This window comes from Botrytis cinerea, chromosome 1 (genome assembly GCF_000143535.2).
Source record: "Botrytis cinerea B05.10 chromosome 1, complete sequence".
Classification (NCBI taxonomy): Eukaryota; Fungi; Ascomycota; class Leotiomycetes; order Helotiales; family Sclerotiniaceae; genus Botrytis; species Botrytis cinerea.
In genome coordinates, this window is record NC_037310.1 from 3422920 (window position 1) to 3446591 (window position 23672).

Consider the following 23672-nt stretch of genomic DNA (forward strand, 5'->3'; position numbering starts at 1 on the left):
ACTCTCTCCACCCTCTCACCCACCAACCGTTATCCGTTGGGCCCTTTCAGACAAACCGACGAACACAGCCTGAATTCTCGACGAAAAGTTTCGAATTCGCGGAAAGAGGTTAAAGAGAAAGCAGCGGTTGCAATTGGGATCGATCTATGGTACCATTGACACTCGTTAACATCATGGCGAGCAGATGCGCGAAAAACACGAGGTACCAAGCCGCACTTAAAAAATAAGTTGAAGAAAAAAGATTTTTGGATGTGCGAGGAAATTTTCTTATATTTCAAAAACTTTGGCGGGTCGGAGCTAGTTGAAAGGCTAGGCTGGATAAAGATTAGTAAGATTTAGATGATGTCTTGGTGCCTTAGGTCTTCAATGGTGCAGAAAGTGAGTATCACGTGAGGCTTAACTCTGGCTTAATTCTCCGAGTCTAAAAGTCTGGACCTGGTCAACCAAAACTCTGTTCGCGAGAAGACCACCACAATGGCACACACAGCAATATTGAACACGTTTAACATCGAAAACGGTGAATATCTAGATATTTAGGTTCTAGTGTTTGATGTTTATGAGTTAGTTGACCCATATATCTGTCGTTTATCGATTTTCCTTGAAAATTGATTAGGCATCTAATCCTCATTAACAAGGCCCCTCGATACTTTCAGATCTTGTGGACTAGGTGGACTAGGTCCTTCTGGTGTAGCTAGTTTAGTGTACTCGCAACATCTTGTGTCACTAGTGTACAAAGTTAATTTCTATGCATCATAATCTTGCAGACTGTATTTCACTTCTTCGGCCAGCCTGAGTATAATGGAGACAGATCCTGAAGCAATCAAAAGCAGCTCTACAATAGCTTCTTATCATTATGGGCTGTGCGGATGCCCCGCATGTTCTCTGTGAGAAAAATCGATGCTTGGGCCACATCATCATCAGATCTTCTCTCCGAGCCCCAAGTGGATAATCAACAGTCAACTAACTACGTTTTATTGATCTTGGCTAGAACGGGTCTAATATGCGATTTCTATTTGGATCTAGAGAGGGTTTCGTCCTTAAAAAATTATCAAGCTCGTAGTTCGATGACCTACTTGCGCACGGAGGGTACAGTAGTCAACATGACAGAAGCCCGGTCTTCCCAATCATCGCTTTACATTGGTGTAAGTGCCGTTTTGCTAAACTATACCTTCTTTATGATAATGATGTGCATGATGGGCATGATGGGCATGATGGGCATGATGGGTGACCCTAGCCTTACCCCATATTCCGGAAATCAGAGGATTTCACACCACCTTCACTATTGTTTGAACCCAAAGCGACTATCTGGTTTCCCACCTCCTCCACAACTTTCGAATCTTGGCATTAGCAGCGACTAGCGTGAGTCGACACCTGCACCTGCATATAAATTGCAGTTTCCAAAAATATCTGTTCTAGAAAGGGCAGCCAGCTAGTTACCACTTTGTCTGGGCATCTTAAGGCAGGCTTGAATCCTTTCTAAGTCACGACAAATAACCGAGTGATTCTAGGTCATATCTCCCGCAATAAAACTGCAAAACAACAACATTTGATGCTCAGTACACTGCACTTGAGTGCCGACCGTTCTCCCTCGATTCGATGGCCGATCGACCTCTTAGTCCACTCAGGTCTGCATTGCCAGTTCATGTAGACCCACCCAATCACCCCGACCCTCATGCAGGTTCTTTACAGAGCAAACCTGCCAGAACCAATCCGCGCCCGCGTTCAAGAAAAGGTTGCTTGTATGTATTTCGTCCATCCGAATTTCTCACACCAACTAATTCAAGTGTAGGAAATGTAGAGATCGTAGTTCGTATTCTACCACATCCCTCCAAGCTTTTCATACTATGACTGCGGCTAATACTTTTCATTGCATAGAGGTTAAGTGTGACGAAGAAAAGCCCACATGTGGAGTTAGTAGCTATTCTGCTGGTGATCATGGATCATATTACTGATGTATATTTAGTCATGTAAACGTTTAAACCATGATTGGTACAACTGTTACTCCTCTTCGTGCGTAAATGGATGACTAACCAGCACAGTGAATGGAAACGATCAATCGTTATCAAGGATGAAACAAGCCATATCATACACCGTGAGACAGCAGTTTCTTTTAACAGCTGCTTGGTCTGGAATCGTATGTTGAACGGAACTACCTTATTCTCAAAAGTCCTATTATTGACGTCTTTAGCATCCGCTTCCGTGATGCCTACGGAAAGCAATCAACCAAAGGAACGAGACACATTACCACCCTTTCACGAATTGTCAAGCGAAGCGCTACGTGAGAAGAAGGCTTCATATTATAACCCGGGAACTTTTGCTTTAATTACTCTTCCGGAATATTATGCCTTACCAGATGACTTGACCAGCAGCTCACACCCGAAAATCTTTGGCACGAACAGACATTCTTCCGCTCAGCAAGACCATTCAACCTTTCCAAATTACGTTATCCCGACTAAATTTGGAAATTATTCGGTTAATCATAAGCAGTCAGAACATCCAGACTCCAGAAAAGACAACTTTGCAAGCGCCTCATCTCCCAGTGAGCTACCCGCTACGCTTGTAGGTAGAGAGAAGGACTCTTATCTCCTGGAGTATTATCGGAATGTACTGGCGCGTCAGATATACTGGCTGGCTGAGCAAGTTTCGGGGCCAGATATATTTGAAACTTGTTCAGCAAATTATCCTCCTGTAAGTGAAAATTAAGTCATCAACCTAGAAACTTACTTACAGAGAAGTTGTATCTTGCAATACTTGCTTTATCTTCCTTAAGTCTATCTAAATTGAACCAGACTCCTTTTGTACACGCTTTGTGAGTAATCCTTGTTATCATCCTGAGAATGCGCAAACCAAATTGACAAATTCGATAATTGACATTGAGAGCTGATATTAACGCAAGAAAACGGTACGATATGGTCATTACCGCGTTGTTAAGTTCATTGAAAAATGAAGATTCGGCCCATTGTGATGGGAGGTTGTTCACGCACTATTTACTTTTACTATTCGAGGTAAGTCAAGAGAAGTACTTCGTATTCGAGGCAGAATCATAATTGATGTCTTTTACCCTTTGGCAAATACACCTATTAACGAATGGTACAAAGGTCGCTGCGACCGGAAATCATGAACTCAACATGTGGGAACATCATTCCTCTCAAATAATACATATTCTTCAGCTTCGGCAGCAAGTTCGTGGCAAAGAACCATATGGATTCATTATTGTTGTGAGTGCGAATGTTCTTCCTTTGATTCCCGATTTCAAACCCCTGCCTTGTTCTTCAGCACCTCTCTTTCAAGATATTTAATATTTTGGGTTGGCAAATTTGACATCAGCTTCCAACGATGGAAAGCAGAACAATATTGGAAGCGGACTTTGAACCTCAAACCATTCGAAATTTTATTTGTACTTGAACATTGAGAATTTCTGAGTGTCGGGCTGCAGTGCGTACCATTGGAAACTTGCCCCTTTCTACTTCCTAAGAAAGCAGTTACTCTCCATCTAGTTCTATTTGCCTTCAGAACAGACAATTACTGATTACCGATATTGTAGTATATCTTCTATGTTGACTTGTACGCACTTTTGACCACCACTGGCACAGGGTCTTTCAGCAAAACCGTCATTGAGCAAAACATGTTGCCGGCTCCAGAAGACGCTTTGACAAACCGATTGCTCAACATGACTTTTATACCGAAGGAATCTCTTCAGATGCCTGATTTGCTTAGGATGAATCGAGAGCTAGCTTTGATTGCCCTTGAAATGGCGCGAATGGGACGAAGATTCAGGTCTGAAGAGAGAGATTTCTCAATGGCAAGACTCGAAGTGAAAATAGATCAATACAAACCCATGAAAGATTTGCAGGAACTTCTGATGAAATTCCGTGTCACTTGGTCTACATTTCTAGAGACGAAGACACCAAAAGCGAGCTGGCTTCACGAATTTGCAGAACTTCCAAGCGGGCTATTTACTTGTAGAACACATGTTAGTTTTCCCAGGATAATGCAGAAGAAAGACTACTGACAGACTTAGGCAAACTTATTTTATCGAGCTTGCAAAATCTACTGCCACACAAGTATGTATCAAGGCCAATCATTGATACGAACAGCAGAAGTGGAAGAAGAACTTTCTTCATGTGCCAGAGAGATAGTTCTGATAACCAAGATGATGATGGATTTAGGGTGTCTTAGGTCTAGATACGTGGTATTCCCAATTTTCATGGCAGGTATAGTATCTCAGGTGAAGAAAGAGAAACAAATTGCTCTAGATGCTCTTTTCAGACTGGAAGAGACAAGCATTGGTTTAAATACAAGAATCACGAGAGAGTTCCTAGCATCGATCATCGAGAAACAGAACATTGCGATTGCTGAGACGGGAAACCAATTGCGTGTCAGTTGGTTTGAAGAAATGCAAGCAAGTGGAAAACAATTAGTACTGATGGGCTTGTAAGATTATCGAGGGCATATGGTTTTTATGGTGTTGCTCGCTTACTGCAATGGAGCAACATGAAACGGGGTCAAAAATAGATTGGAATAAGCACATGGCCTTGTGTAATTCTGGTCATTCTGGTGGTTCTAGAATATTGGTTGCAGGGTTAGAACTAGACCAGATAGATTATCCCTGATGGGAATATTATAGTAATGGTAATTATTAATACTGAAAAATTCATATTACATCAACATGATTGCAATGTTTTTTTGTACACGTTGTTTCAGAGCCGGCATGTCTAACAATTGGAACACAGATACAAGAGGGAAATCTCTCCCTCCCAATATCATTGCACATTCGAATATTCGAAACGAGCACAGCAATTTGGGTGTTCTCATTAACTTCAGCTCTGAGTATTTCATGTTTATGAAGCTCAAAGACCAGAGTTGATCGATCATTCCCTTCTCATTGGGGTGCATATTGTATACGTTGTTTTTAGAGCTTCTGTACTTGCGAGTGGGAGTAGAAATGCAGATAGTTACAAATGCACCCACCCCCCTTTAATGCTTTGTAGTCTTCCTGATTCATACATAAAATCGCTTTTATACTCCCATATAGTATTATATAATTTTAATATTTGTATAGAAAAAACACCGCCTTTATAGTATGCAAAGACTTATGATACATGGGAATCTTCATACAACAATTTTCTCACAAGCTCTCTAGCACTATACAAGTTATTTCTACACCTCCCAATTGGGTAACATTGTCGAAAACTGCATTCACAATTTGAGCCTTATTTTCACAAGGCTGCAACGATCCGGAGCACAAGCCTTCATGTGTTGTATGATTGGTTAATACTGCCCCGCCGCCTTATGTTATCAGGTTGCAGAGGGGTGACGATTTCGGATAGTATCAATATCCACATCTCGATGAAACAACATTTATTAACTCATTTGTACAAAAGAAGGTCTAGGTTGAATCAGTATAAGTCACCACCACTTGTTCACCTGCAAAACCGAACCGTATGAACTGGACACACCATTTCTAGTCATCTTCGCAACCTTACGATTCACGAAACTCAGCTGTTCCTCTAATTATCATACTTTCAACCTCTAGTTTTCAACCGCGAAGCTTTCTAGTCAACCTAAATCCAACATCTTTCTGTCATTCCAAATCACCATACCCTTCCTCATCGCACATACAAACACGAATTCAGCCAACCATTCTTCGACCGATCATTCATCATGGATGACCCCGTCGAAGCTTTTACGTCCATTACAGGGCAATCGGAGGCTGTGGCAAGAGTGTATCTTGGAATGACCGAAAACAATTATGAACAAGCGATAGGATTATTCTTCGAAGCGCCAGAACTTGCAAGCCAAAATGCCGCTTCTCAACAAGCGCCGCCACAAATACCTACTTCTACCAGACCAGAAAGATCTACAAACCGCGCCCAGCAAAATGCATCTGGGGTAGTCAATTTGGATTCCGATGACGACATGGAAGTGGATGACGATAACAGTGATGGAGACTCTGAAACTGCAACAGCTGCCGCTATTGCACGCGCTGCAGAAGTTGAGGACGATGCGGCTATGGCGCGGAGAATGCAAGAAGAGCTTTACAGCGGTGGAGATGCAAGTGGCGGATTCGATGCAGAAGGCGTGAGAGCACCTATTGCGAGAACAACGGAGACGCTTGTAGGTGGTCCAGGAGGTTGGGATGGAGATGACAATCTGCACAGCGAAGTCATGGAGCAAATGAGACTCCGAGCTCAAAGACAAACTAGGGCAGCTGGCGGTGGAGGCTCAGGTGAGGACAATCATTAAAAAAAAATCTGCACTTATACTGAACCAGCTCGCATAGGAAATTCAAGCGGACGAGCTGCTCCATCGATTTGGGACCAGGAAAACGAAGATACAGCACGAGCGGTTGCAGGAGCAGAAGGAACTAGTAAGAGCGCCCGTCTTGCAGAGCTCTTCAGGCCACCATTCGACCTCATGTACAAATTGCCTTGGGATTCTGCTCGCGACGAGGGAAAAGAAAATGGAAAGTGGGTATTAGTCAACATTCAAGATAACTCCATCTTCGACTGCCAGTCATTGAATCGTGACATATGGAAGGACCCTGGAGTTAGAGATGTTGTGAAGGAGAATTTCATATTCATGCAGTATTCCAAGGACGATCCACGGGGCAACCAATATATTCAATATTACTTTCCCCAGAAGGATAGCGAGGCTGCATATCCTCATATTGCGATCGTTGACCCAAGAACTGGAGAGCAAGTAAAGGTTTGGTCAGGGCCCCCAGTACCAAAGCCTGCAGAATTTCTCATGCAACTGGTTGAGTTCCTTGATCGATACAGTCTCGATCTGTCCAAGAAAAATCCCGTCGCAAGACGAAAGCAAGAGAAGTCAAGTGTGGTAGACGTCAATAAACTCACTGAAGAGGAGATGCTTAACCTAGCGATGCAAAATAGTCTCGCAAATAACGGAACAACGGGTCCTAAAGCTGATGATCCAGATGACCTCACAAAGAGTTTTGGAGATGTTAGTAAAGGGAAGGGTAAGGAAACTTCAGAAGAGAGCCCAGAGATAGCTGAGCCTTCTCAAAACAGTTCCAGTGCAGAAGCCTCTCCTTTCTCTCAGATTGCTTCTGACAGACCGCACACTGAGCCTGATGGCCCCCCTTCACAAAGCACGCGCATTCAGTTCAGACACGCCAATGGTCGTGTTGTCCACAGGTTTAGGCTCGACGATACAGTACGTCGTATTTACGAATGGCTAAAGTCGGATCCACTGGAAGGAAAAGCAGATGTTCCGTTTGAGCTCAGAAGTGCGGGGAAAGATTTGATAGATTCTTTGGACGAAACTGTCAAGGTTGCGGGACTCAATAATGGGACTGTGATGGTGGAATTCATCGAGGAGTAAATGTTTTGAGAGGTTTGGCGATCGTTGATACCAGAGAGATTGCTCGCATCGCAGGTCGAGATAATAATGAGCTATTCACACCGTGCACGGGGGAAATACGCTCACTCTCCTGAAGTTGCTGATTTATTATTTCTAATAAAGAGAATTACATAGGGAGGGTCCCTTTTCTTACTTCGGCACTTCATCGTTGTACATAGACGGGACTTTCCAGCAATGCAAGGAAAATCGGGTTCCTGGGCTATAGATTTATGGGAATGAGAAACGAGAATATCATGATATGAAGATGCTTTTATTGGCACGATAGTAGTGACACTGCTATGAAGTTCTAGATGCTTGAATTATTAGATTGATATAAGTCTTTGGTGTTGCTTGAGTGACGTTTATGACATACAGTAGTAGCCGCCGGGGGCCACACGCTACGCTTTTTAACCCCTGAAATTATTGACGTTTGGCGAAGTGGGCGAGTTGAGCTCTTGGGTTTCAGCCAATTGGTTGAATGAGGTGGTTGGCTGGTAGACAAGATGCATGAAATGACAACAAAGACCGGCTATTTCATGAACATAATAAGCAATAATGTGTTTGTTCTTCTGGGATTTCGATTCGTTCCTGATTTCTTTAATCTCCAACCTGGGATTGCATAAGAGAAGAGTCATAAATATTATTAAATCAATAAAAAAACAAATTTGTTGACTAGGTCCATTCGTTCCTCGACAGCCAATGCATGCCTAGGTACCTTCCCCAGATTGATGAAACAATACCCATCCATCCATACTTGCTATCTATCTATCCCGCGTCCACCTCTATTCGTGCATGCCGCTTCCCATAAGTTGCATTCCTCTAGATAGCTAGCTCGAGTTGCTACTTCTCGTCGGTTTCTACACAATCGTTTTCTTACCCCTTTGCGAAAAGAAAGGTTTACGTTTACAATATTTACGATTCTAAACACCACGACAGGCTTCGACATTCAATCTCTTTCTTCTCTATTTGATATAGTGATACACACCCTCGGTAGCTGTTGACCCCACCATACCATACCGTACACCGCGTTCACAGGCCCAGATCGCGATCCCCTTGTCCCTCTGCAGAAAAAAGGAAGAGACGGAACCAACAACCCTTCTCCCGGCTGTTCGTATATGAGACGATAAGTTATAACAAAGTAAAACTGATTGTGCCGGATATCTTGGACGATAGGCCAAATCAATTCACTACTACGGCCCTTTCCTGGGTTTGGAGAGCGGCGAAATATCAGCGGGGTGCTCCCAGTAAAACGCGGACAACAAACCGACAACACAACCTGACATCAGCAGTGGTGCTATCTCATTTCTCTTTCCAGATCAAATCGATTTTGATTTTGAGTGATGGCGCATGAGATGAGTGGTGTTGTAGATCCTGAGACTTTGTATACAAAGCAGAATTGCATCGGTATGTCTGCGTACACTTTCATCACTCCGTACAAAGGCTCATTTTTATAGGTGGCGGCAGTTTTGGTAAAGTTTACAAAGGGTATGGTTCTTCCTTCTGCCAATTGCCAATCCAATCTCTCATATAAGTCATGTACTAATCTTCAACAGAGTTGACAAGCGCACCGGGCAGGCTGTAGCCATAAAAGTTATCGACGTTGAAAATGCCGAAGATGAAGTCGAAGATATTATTCAAGAGATCTCTATCCTTTCCGAGTTACATTCCCCGTTCGTTACGCAATACTATGGATCATATCTTAGAGGTTCGGATCTTTGGATCGTTATGGAATTCTGCTCGGGTGGTAGTTGTGGTGACCTGATGAAGCCGGGTCTGATACAGGAGGAATACATTTCGATTATTATACGGGAACTTTTACTAGGCTTGGACTATCTACATGGGGATAAGAAGCTTCATAGAGATATCAAAGGTTTGCATGATTTCCAGTAGGGACTTAAGTTTAGATTCCAGAAGCTAACATCTGAGGACAGCTGCAAACGTTCTACTGGGCGCCAGTGGACAAGTTAAGCTCGCGGATTTCGGTGTTTCAGGCCAATTGTCTGCTACCATGACTAAGAAGAATACATTTGTTGGAACCCCATTCTGGATGGCCCCGGAAGTCATCAAACAATCTGGTTATGACCACAAGGCGGATATATGGTCTTTGGGAATTACAGCACTCGAGCTCGCCAATGGTGAACCTCCATACTCTGATATCCATCCAATGAAAGTTCTGTTCCTCATCCCTAAAAATGCGCCCCCAAAATTAGAAGGAAATTTCACCAGGGCATTCAAAGACTTCGTCGAATTGTGCCTTCAACGAGACCCGAGAGAACGACCATCGGCTAGAGAATTGCTGAAACACCCCTTTGTTCGAAAAGCCAAGAAAACCTCATATTTGACGGAATTGATAGAGAGATACGAACGTTGGGCGGTACATCACAAGGGTGATGATGATGACTCGGACAATGAACGAGAAGAGGCTCCCCGACCCAAACCTATCGATGAAGACTTATGGGATTTTGGCACGGTCCGACCAGTTGGAGGAAGAGTAAATGGAAGGGTTGGGCTAAATACTATGGGAGAGTCTGACACGAATGCAAGAGCATCAAGGTTATCGGAAGAGAATAATTATGCAGAGCGTCCGAGACAGCAATCGCCCTCGAAAATAAAAGAACCAGGATATGTCTCGAGTATTGAAACTGTCAAAGCAACAAACTGCCCAGTAGATTCACAACCCAGGCAACCTTCTCCACAGAGACGGCCTGTTCCAAATATTCAGACTTCAATGTCTCCTACCAAGGTCCCTCTCCCACCATCACCAGAGAAATTCAGACCTCCAGGATTGGAGACACCTAGAACGGCCGCGAGCTACATAAATAGACAAGTTACTGAGTCTCCTGATTATGATCGTACTTTGCAAGAACAACTTCAAAAAGATATGGGATTTCTGAAGCTCGGTGAGCCGTCTCCACCGCCATTGCGAATACCCCCCTCTACCGCCCCAATACCGATACAGTACACGAATCAAAACACGCCACCTTCAGCATTACCAAGGCCAAATACGCAACAGTCATTGCCAAAACTTACCCCTATCAAACTACCTGAAATTCCTCCATTTCGCGGCAGCGGTCAGCCTCAACCACTACAGCAAAGGCTTCCAAATCAGGTACCCCCTGCAGAGCCTCGCAAACAGCAACAACAACAGCCGCTTCCATTACCTCCCAACCCTACAGGCCTTCAAAATATCAATCTACGCCAAACAGGTCAGCAGCCATTACCTGCATTACCATCGAAAAAATTACGCAATACTCCTTCTCAAGAAAGCATTTCATCTCAATCTTCTAGAGCCCCATCATCTATGCCTTCACCTGCTCCTGCTAGTCCAACCGGAGATCTTGATGCCTTGAATGATGTGATCTTTCCTGCACTTGAAGAAGCACTCAAACGACGTCAGTATCGTTTACAACATGCTTTCCGCACGACTGGAGCCACTCCAAAGCAACAGAGGGCACAAGCTGCCCATGAAAAATTACGAAAATTAGTTTATAAGCTTGCACATGTGTGCAAGGAAATCGACCATTGGGATAAACAAGAACCAGTGGGGATGGGGAAGGATGTAGATGTTTTCCTCGAGGGATTGCTGGAGGAAATTTTAGTCAGGGTCGAACCTGCTGATGAGGAAGATGTGGATATAAGACGATGAATTGACCAGTGCATGATTACGAACTTTAATGTACGATGCATGAGGTATGAGGAATAAAGAAGACCTAGGTAGGGTCTATCATGATGGATGGATGGATCGATTAGGTACAAACTTAATCGAATGCTACGATATGAGGCGTTGGTTGGCAGAATTGAATTTGGTATTCCAAGAGAGGATTGAGGGGTTTTGTGTCAAGTACTTAGTATCGAGGCTTGCTAGGAATGTTAGGCATTAATATTATAACAATGAAGATGATTACTCCCCTGGAAAAGGCAAAAGGCATCTTCTAATCCGTCTAATTTATCAGCCATCCGTTCAGTTTCATTGTATGTTGTTCTTTGAAATATTACTGTATAGTGCAGACACCTTGAGCGAGCGCCTCAACGGTACTGATGCTGATATTGGTGATGTGATGGGCTGCGTGTTTGAGAAAGTTATGAAGGCATTTAGACATTAAGAAAGTTCTAGATGGATTTGAATATTCAAAAGTGGTTTGGAGGGGGGGGTTACTAAAAGGGGTCTGAGGAATGAGATACATGATTATAAATGCGAGTATTGCTCGCTCGCTCGCTCGCTCTTCATTACCACTGTTCCCAATGTGCGACAAAATGTAAGACATCCACTTACAATCCTCGCTTCACTTTCGCGAATGGTGTTAACGAGTACGATACTCCGTTTCTTTCACCTTTGAACTCTTATGTGAGTCTGCGTGCGGGAGCTTGTCATCTTTGAGGCATTCATTCTATTAAGTAGATTTGAATATTCACTGTTGAGTGGTTTTCTTGTTGCTCTTGCTCCCGTTGACATTTTAAACTCTTTCTGGATTGGGAATGGGAGTTTGGGTTTACCCCGCTTCTCTTTTTTGAGGTGGTTGTTGATGGGTTCGTTGGTTGGTTAGTTAGCTATCTACTTAATTATCCCTCGCTGTCCTGTCGTTCTTCTTCTTTTAATCTTCGACTTCTCAACTTATGATTTACAATTTACAGCTTACAGCTTACATCGTACAACTTGCAAGTCTGGCTCTTCGAAAACTTATCTTCAACAACCTATATCATCAACAATACAAGTTTCTACCAGCACCTTGCTTGCTGGCGCTGACTTATCGCAAATTCTGGCAAAAGTAAGTTGATCTGGGAGCATTTTACTATTATCTTTTGCCTTTGGCTTCTTGGTTTATCTTACAGCTTTCGCATTTGCTGGCTTTGCTTCTTATTTTTGATGTTTTTTTCTATGGACCTGATATAACTTCTTTAGATATCTGATCATCTTCAATATCAACCAATTTCTTCGCGTAGGATTTCCATTAATACTTATTGCTTCTAGAGAGGGAATTTGAGGCTTGGTGTTTATAGACATCCTTCTGCCTTTGGGTTCAACTTTTGATCTGAAGGAAGAATCCCATCGCGATTCCGAGGAACTAACATCGCTATTCTGATTTAACCTCTTCATATCTTCGACAGTTCATTTCCCAATAACATTAAACTCGTTACTGATATTATGATTGGTAATGTTGCTTCAAGTGGTCGAAACAGTATGTCTCAGGTCACCTCATCTGCTTTCTCAAACACTCTCGTCCTTCGGCCACTAAAAAGAGAAGTAGGGATACTGGATATGCAGGTCATCGACATTACCGACGTAGGTATCCGCAATAAAGTTACAGAAATGCTTCCATCCTATCCATCCTATCCTCTACTTTATCTTGTCTATGTACTAGTTAAGAGCGATGGAGTTTCAGGCGTAGCCAGAAATTTCCTTCGCGATACATGCCAAAATAAGGGCCAATATCTATCGATCACTTATGCCACAAGTTTAAAGGAAATTGGGGATGTTACAATGCGCGACAAAGTTGAAGAAATTATCAATATTGCGCCGGAGGTGACTGTCTGGTGGGCTTTTTATGCCTTGCAAGTGTGTGATGGATCTTTTGATTGTGCTATTGGTTTGTTATTCGAGGGTGTTGTTGATGCTTCTAAGGATCCTGCGACACAGGTAGCTCCTGTATCTACCCAGCATGTCAGTCCAGCAATCAGTCCTATGAACAGACCAGATGAAAGCTCATTTGTCGATTTGTCGTCAGATTCAGAAAGGTCTGTTCCCAGTGACACTAGTGGCAATAAGTCATTCAAACCCAATCTATCCTCGCCTGAGCTGTTGCACCAGACGCCAGGCAACTTATTCATCGACACTAGCGATGATGACAAAGATTTTGATTCGGAAGGAGATGATGTGGCTTTACGTGCCAGCCCTGGCTACAGCAGCCTGCGAACACCATCTAGTGATAAAGGTAAAGGCGTCGATAGATCTGACCCGGAAGATTGTGACTCTGATATTGACTTGTTAAGTCTTCCGCCCTTCGAGGAGATTCCTCAGGCAAGCAGACAAGAGAAACAGAGCCGCAATCGCAGGTTCTGTGGATCGAAACAAAAAAACTGGTTGGCGCAGATTAGTCACGAGAAATCATGTCGCAAGAATACGAAGCAAATATGTGTCAAATGCAAAAGGGAATGCTCGAACTCTAATATCAGGAGGCACGAAGCCAGTTGTGATGGTCGTCAAACCTCAAGACGTGATGGCCCAGAATACGAAGTCCGTAATTTAACAAGAACGTCCGGTTCTCGTGACAGTTCTCCGGATTTCGATTCATCTGACTCTCTTACAGAAGATCAGCTTCAAAAAGTGAAGGAAATGCAAAAGTACCTTCCTCTCCTTTCGGTTGGTAGATGTACTGAGTCCTTAGGGTTGAGCAATTATGATGTCGATGAGGCTATAAAGTTGGAGATGGAGACTTTAACTTCGGATGACGAAGTTGACCGTCGGAGTTCGTATAGGCGGAAGGATGGTTCTCTAAAGAGAGAATTGGGAAGCACGTCGGTAGGTTGAGCCCAAATGATGATATCAGTGTACAACTCCTGACCATACTTAGGTTGAGCGCGTCACTAAAAAGCCTCGTATCCAGGCCGGTGACGGAAATACGAATTTAGAGCCCGCGAGCCAATGGATTAAGTATGTTCCCACTTCCCATTGTTCGAACATCGAACGGAAATTCTAATTATGCTTTACAGAATCACCTTTTCTGTTCTTTGTCAGCAGAACTCGGCTAACCTTACAATTGTTCATCTCTCTGGCTCAGAAAGTCGTTCAGTTCCGACGCAGCTTATTTGCGACAACTCGACATACTTGAAGAATATGATTGATCTAACAGGAGACGGAGATGTTCCAAAGAAAATAGATCTCTTACATGTCGAACCAGGTCTCTTTGATGCGCTCATACAATATATGGTCTGTCGCGACGTCTCGTTCAATTCTCGACTAAGCCAAACACAAAAGATTACTTCAATCGTGAATTTCATAGTTCTCGCAAAGGAACTCGAAGTTTCTGGACCGGCGACAGCCATGCTTCCAACTCTTGAGAGCATGCTGAAACAAGAACGAAACGGTCCGTCGCCTCTGAATATTCTGAAAGGTGACCATATACAAAAGATCTTTTCCACTCTTGAAGTTGGGCATCCTATTCAAAAACTATTCGTCAGAGCGTCGGTACGGCCATTTCTCGAATACAGAATTGACAACACTTCCATCGAAGAGGACTTTGATAGCGGCTCTGAACTTATGCCAGGCAACATCGAAATCTCTCGCAACAAGCCAGCGCATCTTGCATTCAAGCTGAACAATGACTTTAGATCGGCTCTGCTGTTAAAGGTCTTTGAAACTACGAGCACTAGGGAAAGTCGACAAACATTTACGCGCAGCAAAAATCCCAAGAATTCTACCACTTGGTTCACCGATCCGCTCGATGATAGCCAATTCACTATTTGAGTCGACTGGTCTTTGCCTTAATGAGATCAATTCATATGCTTTACGATTTTCTCATTTCGTCCCATAGCTCAGATGCTCGTGTCAGCTCTGAAATTGTTGCAAGGAGAGCTTGGTACGTGGTGAGGACGGGGCGTAAGGATTGCATACGAAGGTCGGGGCAGAGTCCTCACTGTTTATCCTAGAGGCGATATTATGAGCTTGTTATTGTGCTAGGATGTGTGGACTTGTTGAATTGAATGTGCCTTCAGCTTTCGGGCCTGGGTATGCTCAATCATGATCTAGTCTCGCTCAGCAACATTTTCGTTTTCCAATAGAAACCTCCCTTTATGTTCGCCTGTACTTATTGCTATTCGAAAAGCATTACGGGGAAGACGTAAAACAGGATATGAGATGAAAGTCCCAAGAGTGCTTCACCCAATGGGCTCCTAAAAATGAACGGTGAGTGGATGAGGGGAAGTTATTATTATAGTGGAAAATTCAAAAGCGAGGCGGAGCGGAAAGATTATAGAATAGCTATAGACGATACTAGGAAATGAGCAAAATGAAGATAACACTATTTGATATATTGGCTGTGAAGTAAATAATCCCGTGTACTCATGAGAACATCGATATTCCCTAAAGTGTTGGTAAGAAATATTATCTGATGTAAATAAAAATCACTGCAATTCCTTAATTCAAGTCAACTCGACGTGTTTGAGGTTTGTGATCAAATTCAATGATTGATCTAACATCCAGTTCTATTCATAATACAAAGCATTTTGGTATCAATACTGCTCTTCTCCCACTAAAGAAAAGGCTTCCTACATCAACAATCTCCAAGCACCCAAAATCAACGCCGCCGTACCGGTACAAACTCCCATCAACCACTGCAGCGTCTGAAACTTAACACCCTCCAACTTTTCCCTCAACCCAGCTACCTCCTGCTCAATCTTTGTTTCCGTTTCCTTAATTTTAAGATCCTGAACATTGGCCTCCTCTCTTATCCTGCCCTTTTCCAAATTCAAATCTAATCGAACGGAAGCTTGGGTTCGGGAAACCTCGTCGCGCAGACGAGCATTCAGTTTAGCGAGATCATTGGTGAGTCGCTCGTGGGAAGCGCGGGTCGTGGATGATTCGGTGGAATCGGCAGAGAGGAGTTCGCTGCGAAGGGCGGCGAAATCAACTTTTTGAGTGTAGGTTGCGCGAGCGGCATCTTCGCGGAGAACCATTGTGCGGGTTAAGTTTTGGATGCTGGGATGGAGGTTAGTTGTCTATGGCGAGAGCTTGGGGATAGGTGTGTGTAGTAGTATAGATAATTACCTTTCTTCAATGACATCGCTGAGTACTTTCATCATAGCCACAGCTTGGGGCTCTGTGAACCCCTCATCTCGTAACCGTTGAACAAACTTCAGGGTATCGAAATGGTGGTCCCGAGATTGACGAGGGGTTGCGTGGAACGCTCTTCGACATGATGGCTCTTGTAATATGCTAGTTCGAGGTTTGTGGCCATTGTCTATGGATCGTACTCGATTGGATATCTGCTGACCAGAAGCAGGTCTTTGTGAATTTCCATTATTGTTTGCTGCCGCGCTGAATGCTCGAATAGTATGCGGGGGTAATGAGGATCGTGTCTGCCAGCTCAATTTGGGGAGCAAGAACCGCGGTAGTGTTTGTACGGAATTTGCAATTGTCTTTGCCATTGTGTTTTACTTCCCTTTTGGAGCTGAGAAGGTAAAACTAGCTTCGAATTCGAATCTTGTGTAGTTCTTCCAAACTTCCGTTGGAAATGAGTTGTGTTCTCAGAGGTATCGATATTAATTTATTGATTGATACATCATCACCGGCAGTATCCGTTAGTCACCGAAATAGCGGAAGTACGGTGACCGAGATTGTTAATTTTCTCGGTTGAGTCACCCACTTCGAAGAATATTATCAAGATTCGAAATCTCGCCCATTCACAGTCAACGAGGAGTACCATCCACGGCATTTGAATCATCTCTCGAATTTAAGATCGTATCTTAGAGAGAATATCGAGTTATCTGAAATTATTTCAGCCACTCCAGATAGCTCCACACAAAGGAATCCCACCCGATTACCCCGCTACGCAAATATTCTAGCAAACAGAACAGCAAAAACCCACCAGAGGACGACCGCCCAACATGGCTTCGAACGGTGATAAGTTTGGAAATGATCTGGAATCCGAATCCGATTCTAATCCAGGATCCCCTAACCTCGATGCGCAAGAGGTTGACGACAATGTAGAGGATATTGACGAGAAGCCCATCAAATCCGCATTAAAGAAATCATCACATAAAGAACCTGCGCCAGCTATTGTTCGACCTACCTTACCACCTCAAACAGAACCAAAAGACTTGGATGTCAAGTCCCTGACACCACTCACCCCAGAGATTATCGCAAGACAAGCAACTATTAACATTGGTACTATTGGACATGTGGCGCACGGAAAGTCAACTGTGGTGAAGGCTATCTCTGGAGTACAAACTGTTCGTTTCAAGAACGAGTTGGAGAGAAACATTACGATCAAGCTTGGTTATGCCAATGCAAAGATCTACCAATGCGATAACAAGGAGTGCCCAAGACCTGGATGCTTTAGAAGTTATAAGAGTGAGAAGGAGGTTGACCCACCCTGTGAAAGAGAGGGATGCAGCGGTACCTATAGACTTTTGAGACACGTATCGTAAGTCATTATTGCTTGCACTTTTACGCGGCAGCAGTAGCTAACATGTAGCAGTTTCGTCGATTGCCCTGGTCACGATATTCTCATGAGTACTATGTTGTCTGGTGCAGCCGTCATGGACGCCGCCCTCTTACTTATTGCTGGTAACGAAACTTGCCCGCAACCACAAACATCCGAACATTTGGCAGCTATCGAAATTATGAAGCTCGACAAAGTCATTATTCTACAGAACAAGGTCGATTTGATGAGAGAAGAAGGCGCAAACCAACATTACCAATCGATATTGAAGTTTATCAGAGGAACTGTTGCAGGTGGAGCACCAATTATTCCTATCTCCGCCCAATTGAAGTTCAACATCGATGCCGTCAACGAAGCTCTTGTTTCCAACATCCCTGTTCCACCAAGAGATTTCACCATGGATCCACAAATGATTGTTATTCGTTCCTTCGATGTTAACAAGCCAGGTGCTGAAATTGACGAATTGAAGGGTGGTGTTGCTGGTGGAAGTATCTTGCACGGTGTCATCAAGTTGGGTGATGAAATCGAAATTAGACCCGGTATCGTTTCTCGCGATGAGAAGGGAGGTGTTAAGTGTCAACCAATTTTCAGCAGAATCATTACTCTCAACTCGGAGAACAATGAATTGAAATACGCTGTTCCAGGAGGACTTATTGGTGTTGGTACAAGAATTGATCCAACTCTTTGCCGTGCCGATCGTCTCGTTGGTTTCGTTCTCGGTCTTAAGGGCCGCCTTCCTGACATCTACATTGAAATCGAAGTCAACTACTATCTGTTGCGTCGTCTTTTGGGTGTCAAGACTGCTGATGGTAAACAAGCTAAGGTCACCAAGCTCACCAAGAACGAGGTTCTCATGGTCAACATTGGATCTACTGCTACTGGTGCTAAGGTCATGGCTGTTAAGCAAGATGCAGCTAAATTGCTCTTGACCAACCCAGCTTGCACAAACATCGGAGAGAAGGTTGCGCTAAGTCGTCGTATTGAAAAGCATTGGAGATTGATTGGTTGGGCCACTATTGCTGCTGGTGTCACTCTTGACCCAAGCACTTCTTAAGCGAGTGGATAAGTAGATGTGTGCAATATTTTCACACTTAAAAAGTAGATATTCAAGAAGGAAGTCAAAAGGAGAAACGCAGCGATGTATTTTGTGACGCAAGTGATGTGGTGATCTGATGATTGGGTGGAAGGGAAAAAGGTCTCGACATCTTTGGACTCTTGGCTTATTCTGGTCTGATCATCGCATGCATACTTAGTACTCGAGGTCATGGGAGGTTGATAGATTGGGCATTCAAAAGTTAGCTCGATAATGAAAAAATCTTTTTAACAGTGTTTGTGATGGTCTGATGAGTTTGGAGTGGATTGCTTGATTGCTGATTGCTGGATTGCGTGGTTACTTGCTTGCCTATGGATGATAATTTGAGGGGTCTCGTATTCGTCTTCGTCTTCTTGGGTATCTTCAATTATGGGCGAGGTTATCAAAGATCTCGCGTAGGAGCGATGAATGAAATGAGTGCTTGGCGGTGAACAGGTGACGAACGGGTGACGTGAGCTTATGTTTATTTCATTGGGTTGAATGCTGAATGGGGATATACGGATGGGGGTATGGGTATATACGGAGGAGAGGATGGATGGCGACTTTCAAGAGATGGTCGTGATGGGTATCTTGGGAGGTGTGTGGTGTGTGGTGGGGGTTTGTATTTTGTATTTTGTAAATTGTTTGTTGTGTATTATGTATGGTTTGTAAAGGGGGTTACTGTGTGTGTATGCGTGGGTGTAATTAGATGGTAGGTGGTATGGGATGATTGGGATGGGATAAGATAGAACGATGCTATGGATGGGAATTTTGGAGTTGGATTTGTTTGATTGTATGGGATAGATAGCATGGATGTTCTAGATTCGAGATTGATGGTTGTGGGATTACCTGAGAGAGAGAGAGAGATACATAAACTAAAAACTCAAACCCTCGATTAGAAGTACTGGTTGATTTCAACGTTATTTGCTGGTGAGATTTAAAGATATAGATTTGGCTCGGGTTAGATGTCGGGTTAGCTAGAAGGGTTTTAATGGATTGATTGGTCTGTCTGTTTATTAGTATAATTGCTATCAGAAGCTCGAATGGCAGTTGGGATTCGTGTGATGGCGTGGCATAGAATAATAACGTGCGATTTGCATGTACCTGTAACAAGGTCGGTTATGAGTTCGATCGTGATAATAAATCGTCAATCGTAAATCGTAACCGAGGTGTATTTCATTTACCTAACATATGTGTCATCAAGATATTAGGGTTCTGCAAGTAGCGGTCTCGAGAGCTACCAGGTATAGGCAACCTTATCTCCCGAGTATTCGTTTCAGCTAGCTCGTGAAACGGGTTCGCTGTTAGTCATGCATGATGCTTCTCATCGTTCTTCAAAACACATCGTAGGTTCGTAGAATATGTAGGAAAGATGCGATGCGAAATTTAGCACTCGTCACCTATGACTGACTGTCTTGTTCTGACGCAAGATCGTCTCAATTCCAAGAAGAAAATCATTAACTCTGCTTACTCGGATTTTTTAAACACCCGACGTTCTACTTCAGTCATTCTTGGTGCGAAAATTCCTCGCTTTGATCTCTTGCGGCCTGACTCATATCTACTCATATCATTCAATGAACATTCGGGTGGAGAATGCAGGATGAACATCGGACAGTTGAATACATCCGTGTCCATGTTTCGCGGCGACTTTTTTAAATCATCGCATCGGATTACATTGGCTGTGATTGGTTGAGATGGATATGTTACTCCCAAAGCGAGCCGATTCGGTTAGGAGTCGAGAAGAATCTAGATGGAAGAAAATGATAGCTAGGATGAAGAGTGGATGAAAATGGGGATTTTGGCGCTCAATCTCACCCTTTTCCTCCCTTCCCCTTGTGAGTAAGAAATTGACATATCTGATTTTTGCTATTTCGAGTTAATCCAAGTGACAGGAAGAGGACAATGGGGAGGAAAATTTTCGGAGACTTTTTCTTCTTCTTGTTCTATGACTCTTGTTTCTGTATATCCTCGAATTCGAATTCATCAGTTGATGAAGGGTTATATATATGTTTACATGTATGTATATACACACAATACTTATTCTTCATCTTCTTTTCTTCTCTTACCTTTCACCTAGATCAAGCATTTGCCCAAGAGCCCCCCAAAAATAACCTTAATTGAAAAACCATTTTTACCCCAGGATTCTTTAATCGAACATAATTGGACCCTCAATATCTGCCAAAGAATTCCAATTTCTTCGGTTGCCCTAGTCTACCGGACATATTTACTTTTTGGATATTTTTACATCAAATCACAAAGGGATTTGCCCTTCTTCAAGCAAGGCTCTCCAATCGGATTTTAAACATCTTCTATATCCGTTCATTTTCGATCCTCCGATCATTTTATTCTTTCCTCCGGTCTAAACACGGACGACGCAATCCCGCCGAATTCGTCCGTTGGCAAGGGTTGAAATACAGCTCTACCCGCAGTACTGTGCATTTTAATATATATTTCTGATAGTAATCATTTAAAGATTACTTCTTCAACTACTTGAACTACTTGAGGTACTTCTAAGAAGTCTTATTCATCAAGAGAAAAATCACACCACGGGATATCAAATGATGACAGACGAAAAGTTACCACCTACTACGAGTGCTTCGATTAGTTCTTCAAGCACCACTCACGAGAAGTCCGACGCGGAACAAGCGACTCTAGCACGCGAAGCTATGAAGACAGATGCTGAGTTGTCAGAGAAACCTTTGGGAAAGACACCTTCGGTTCATGATGGCGACAATGATAATCCTATAGAGTTGAAGAAGACCAAAAGCGCAGCAGATATACAGCAGGAGGAGTTGAATAGAGTTCATACAAGTGCAGAGGGTGTGGAATATCCAACCGGGGTTAAGTTACAGTTGATTAGTTTGGCGTTATGTTTATCCGTTTTCTTAATGGCTTTGGTAAGTTGCGCCGAGTTTCCCTAGGATCATGGTATTGTAAATGTGTGTTCTAACTGGCGAATAGGATAACTCTATTATTGCAACGGCTATTCCCAAGATTACTGATCAGTTTCACTCGTTGAACGATGTTGGGTGGTATGGATCTGCATGTAAGAAACCCTTCTATCTGTTTGGTTTTGTACCCCCATGGGGAAGAAACTGTTAGGACAGAACTTAACCACTAACATCATACCCTTTACAGACTTACTCACTACTGCTTCCTTTCAACTACTTTTTGGAAAATTCTACTCATACTTCTCGATAAAATGGGTTTACCTTGTTGCAATTGCTATCTTCGAGCTCGGCAGTTTGATCTGTGGTGTTGCACCAAATTCAATTGCGTTGATCATTGGTAGAGCTATTGCTGGCTTGGGTAGTGCTGGAATCTTCTCCGGTGCTTTGATCATTGTCGCATATTCAGTTCCATTAGTTAAGAGACCCATGTATACTGGATTGATTGGAGCTATGTATGGTATTGCCTCTGTTGCTGGACCTCTACTTGGAGGTGTATTCGTAAGTCTGACTTAACATATCACTTGATGGAGACAAAGTACTGACTTGGACAGACTGATAAAGCAACTTGGCGTTGGTGCTTCCTGATCAATTTGCCAATTGGAGCTGGTAAGTCTCTCTCAAATTTTATGTAAAAAGTAATCGCTAATTATTCAATTTCTTAGTTACCGTTCTTGTCATTTTGATTTTCTTCAAGGCTCCTGATAGAGAAGCTGTTGCAGTCCTTCCATGGAGTGAACGCATAAAAGAATTCGATCTTCTCGGTACCGCATTCTTCATCCCAGCTATCATCTGTCTATTGCTCGCACTTCAATGGGGTGGAACAAAATATCCTTGGGGCAATGGACGCATCATCGCACTTTTTGTACTCTTCGGAGTATTGATCGGAATATTCATCGCCATCCAATTTTGGAAAGGAGATAGCGCCACTGTACCACCAAGCATCATGAAGAAGCGAAGCATGTGGTCTGCTGCATGGTTCTCCTTCTGTCTCGGATCATACTTTCTTCTTTTGATCTACTATCTTCCTATTTGGTTCCAAGCGGTCAAGGGCGATTCGGCCGTCAAATCTGGTATTTCTAACATACCAATGGTTTTGACTTTGGTCATTGTCAGGTTCGTACAATCTTCCTCGTTTCCGCAGAACTCCGTACTAACTAAATCTTCAAGTATCATCTCCGGTGCTCTTGTCACAACAATCGGTTATTATGCACCACTCATGATCGTTTCATCAGTTATCGCATCGATTGGAATCGGTCTCTTGACCACCTTCAAGCCTGATACCAATCACGCTGCCTGGATCGGTTACCAATGTCTCGCAGGTATCGGTATTGGTTTTGGCATGCAACAGCCTCTTATAGCCTGCCAAACCGTGCTCGACATTTCTCAAGTGCCAACCGGTACTTCTGTCATTATTTTCGTTCAAACACTCGGAGGAGCTCTGTTCGTCTCCATTGGTCAAAATGTTTTTACAAACAAACTTGCCCAAAATTTGGCACATTATGTACCGGATCTGAATCCAGCAGTCGTTTTGACTACAGGTGCTACTAGTATTCAAAAAGATATCGCACCAGAATATTTGGCTGGTGTGACAATCTCTTATAACAATGCGTTGACGCAATCATTCTTGGTGGCTGCGGTCATGGCTGCGCTTACCATTATTGGCAGTGTGTTCATTGAATGGAAGAGTGTTAAGGGAAAGAAAATCGAAATGGCTGCTGCTTAATTGCTGATTTGAACTGGATTTCAATATCAACGTTGAAACTTTAAGGTTAGAGCTTGCAGTTTAGATCATGCGGGATGGAGATGATGGTCTTTTTTTGGATGTGCTGCATTTTTTTGCGTTGTACGATATACCCCTTTGGCGTTTGGAAAGACAGATTTGGCCACATGAATATGATAGCATTTATGAGGTGTAATGAAGGCAGTTCACTCCACTCCTTATACTTGTATGACACATGAGATAGGGCTCAAGTGTCTGAAACGTTGAAAGATTCGATAGATAAACGGATGAATGCAAAGATGGATGATGATGAAACATGGAATATGTACAAATGGAGAGATAGATGAAGGGGGTAACAACCAACTCTACTACTTACTTTAATTCATAGAAAAAGATTTTAATCTTAA

General features: G+C 43.1%; 7 protein-coding genes across 8 annotated transcripts; 6 read left to right on the forward strand and 1 right to left on the reverse strand.

Moving 5' to 3' along the window:
- Window positions 1-1151: 1151 nt before the first annotated feature.
- BCIN_01g09850 (hypothetical protein) lies at window positions 1152-4657 on the forward strand. The gene is made up of 11 exons (XM_024690865.1): window positions 1152-1739; window positions 1790-1806; window positions 1876-1910; window positions 1964-1989; window positions 2040-2134; window positions 2189-2688; window positions 2736-2809; window positions 2897-3005; window positions 3099-3218; window positions 3545-3973; window positions 4022-4657. The coding sequence occupies exons 1-11, from the start codon at window positions 1597-1599 to the stop codon at window positions 4436-4438; spliced, it is 1965 nt and encodes a 654-aa protein (XP_024546635.1). The 5' UTR covers window positions 1152-1596; the 3' UTR covers window positions 4439-4657.
- Window positions 4658-5348: 691 nt separating this feature from the next.
- On the forward strand, window positions 5349-7701 carry Bcubx5. The gene is made up of 2 exons (XM_024690866.1): window positions 5349-6229; window positions 6284-7701. The coding sequence occupies exons 1-2, from the start codon at window positions 5665-5667 to the stop codon at window positions 7345-7347; spliced, it is 1629 nt and encodes a 542-aa protein (XP_024546636.1). The 5' UTR covers window positions 5349-5664; the 3' UTR covers window positions 7348-7701.
- Window positions 7702-7936: 235 nt separating this feature from the next.
- On the forward strand, window positions 7937-11376 carry BCIN_01g09870 (hypothetical protein). The gene is made up of 4 exons (XM_024690867.1): window positions 7937-8769; window positions 8820-8850; window positions 8919-9235; window positions 9297-11376. Exons 1-4 carry the CDS (start codon window positions 8706-8708, stop codon window positions 11009-11011), a joined length of 2127 nt encoding a protein of 708 aa, XP_024546637.1. The 5' UTR covers window positions 7937-8705; the 3' UTR covers window positions 11012-11376.
- Window positions 11377-11937: 561 nt separating this feature from the next.
- On the forward strand, window positions 11938-15380 carry BCIN_01g09880 (hypothetical protein). The gene is made up of 5 exons (XM_024690868.1): window positions 11938-12131; window positions 12335-12542; window positions 12612-13882; window positions 13935-14014; window positions 14074-15380. The coding sequence occupies exons 2-5, from the start codon at window positions 12509-12511 to the stop codon at window positions 14825-14827; spliced, it is 2139 nt and encodes a 712-aa protein (XP_024546638.1). The 5' UTR covers window positions 11938-12131; window positions 12335-12508; the 3' UTR covers window positions 14828-15380.
- A 5-nt stretch (window positions 15381-15385) lies between these two features.
- On the reverse strand, window positions 15386-16616 carry Bcfmp32. The gene is made up of 2 exons (XM_001545364.2): window positions 16127-16616; window positions 15386-16057 (listed from the first exon to the last, which is right to left on the reverse strand). The coding sequence occupies exons 1-2, from the start codon at window positions 16504-16506 to the stop codon at window positions 15628-15630; spliced, it is 810 nt and encodes a 269-aa protein (XP_001545414.1). The 5' UTR covers window positions 16507-16616; the 3' UTR covers window positions 15386-15627.
- Window positions 16617-16713: 97 nt separating this feature from the next.
- Bcgcd11 lies at window positions 16714-18848 on the forward strand. Its single transcript, XM_001545363.2, has 2 exons — window positions 16714-17504; window positions 17559-18848. Exons 1-2 carry the CDS (start codon window positions 16966-16968, stop codon window positions 18574-18576), a joined length of 1557 nt encoding a protein of 518 aa, XP_001545413.1. The 5' UTR covers window positions 16714-16965; the 3' UTR covers window positions 18577-18848.
- A 1546-nt stretch (window positions 18849-20394) lies between these two features.
- On the forward strand, window positions 20395-23671 carry Bcmfs1. Of its 2 annotated transcripts, XM_024690870.1 has the most exons (7): window positions 20395-20610; window positions 20672-21491; window positions 21556-21640; window positions 21733-22043; window positions 22097-22151; window positions 22208-22658; window positions 22713-23671. In XM_024690870.1, exons 2-7 carry the CDS (start codon window positions 21153-21155, stop codon window positions 23266-23268), a joined length of 1797 nt encoding a protein of 598 aa, XP_024546640.1. In that variant the 5' UTR covers window positions 20395-20610; window positions 20672-21152; the 3' UTR covers window positions 23269-23671. The 2 variants fall into 2 exon arrangements, with proteins under 2 accessions (XP_024546640.1, XP_024546639.1); XM_024690869.1 differs by having other exon boundaries at window positions 20395-21491.
- The last annotated feature ends 1 nt before the right edge of the window (window position 23672 follows it).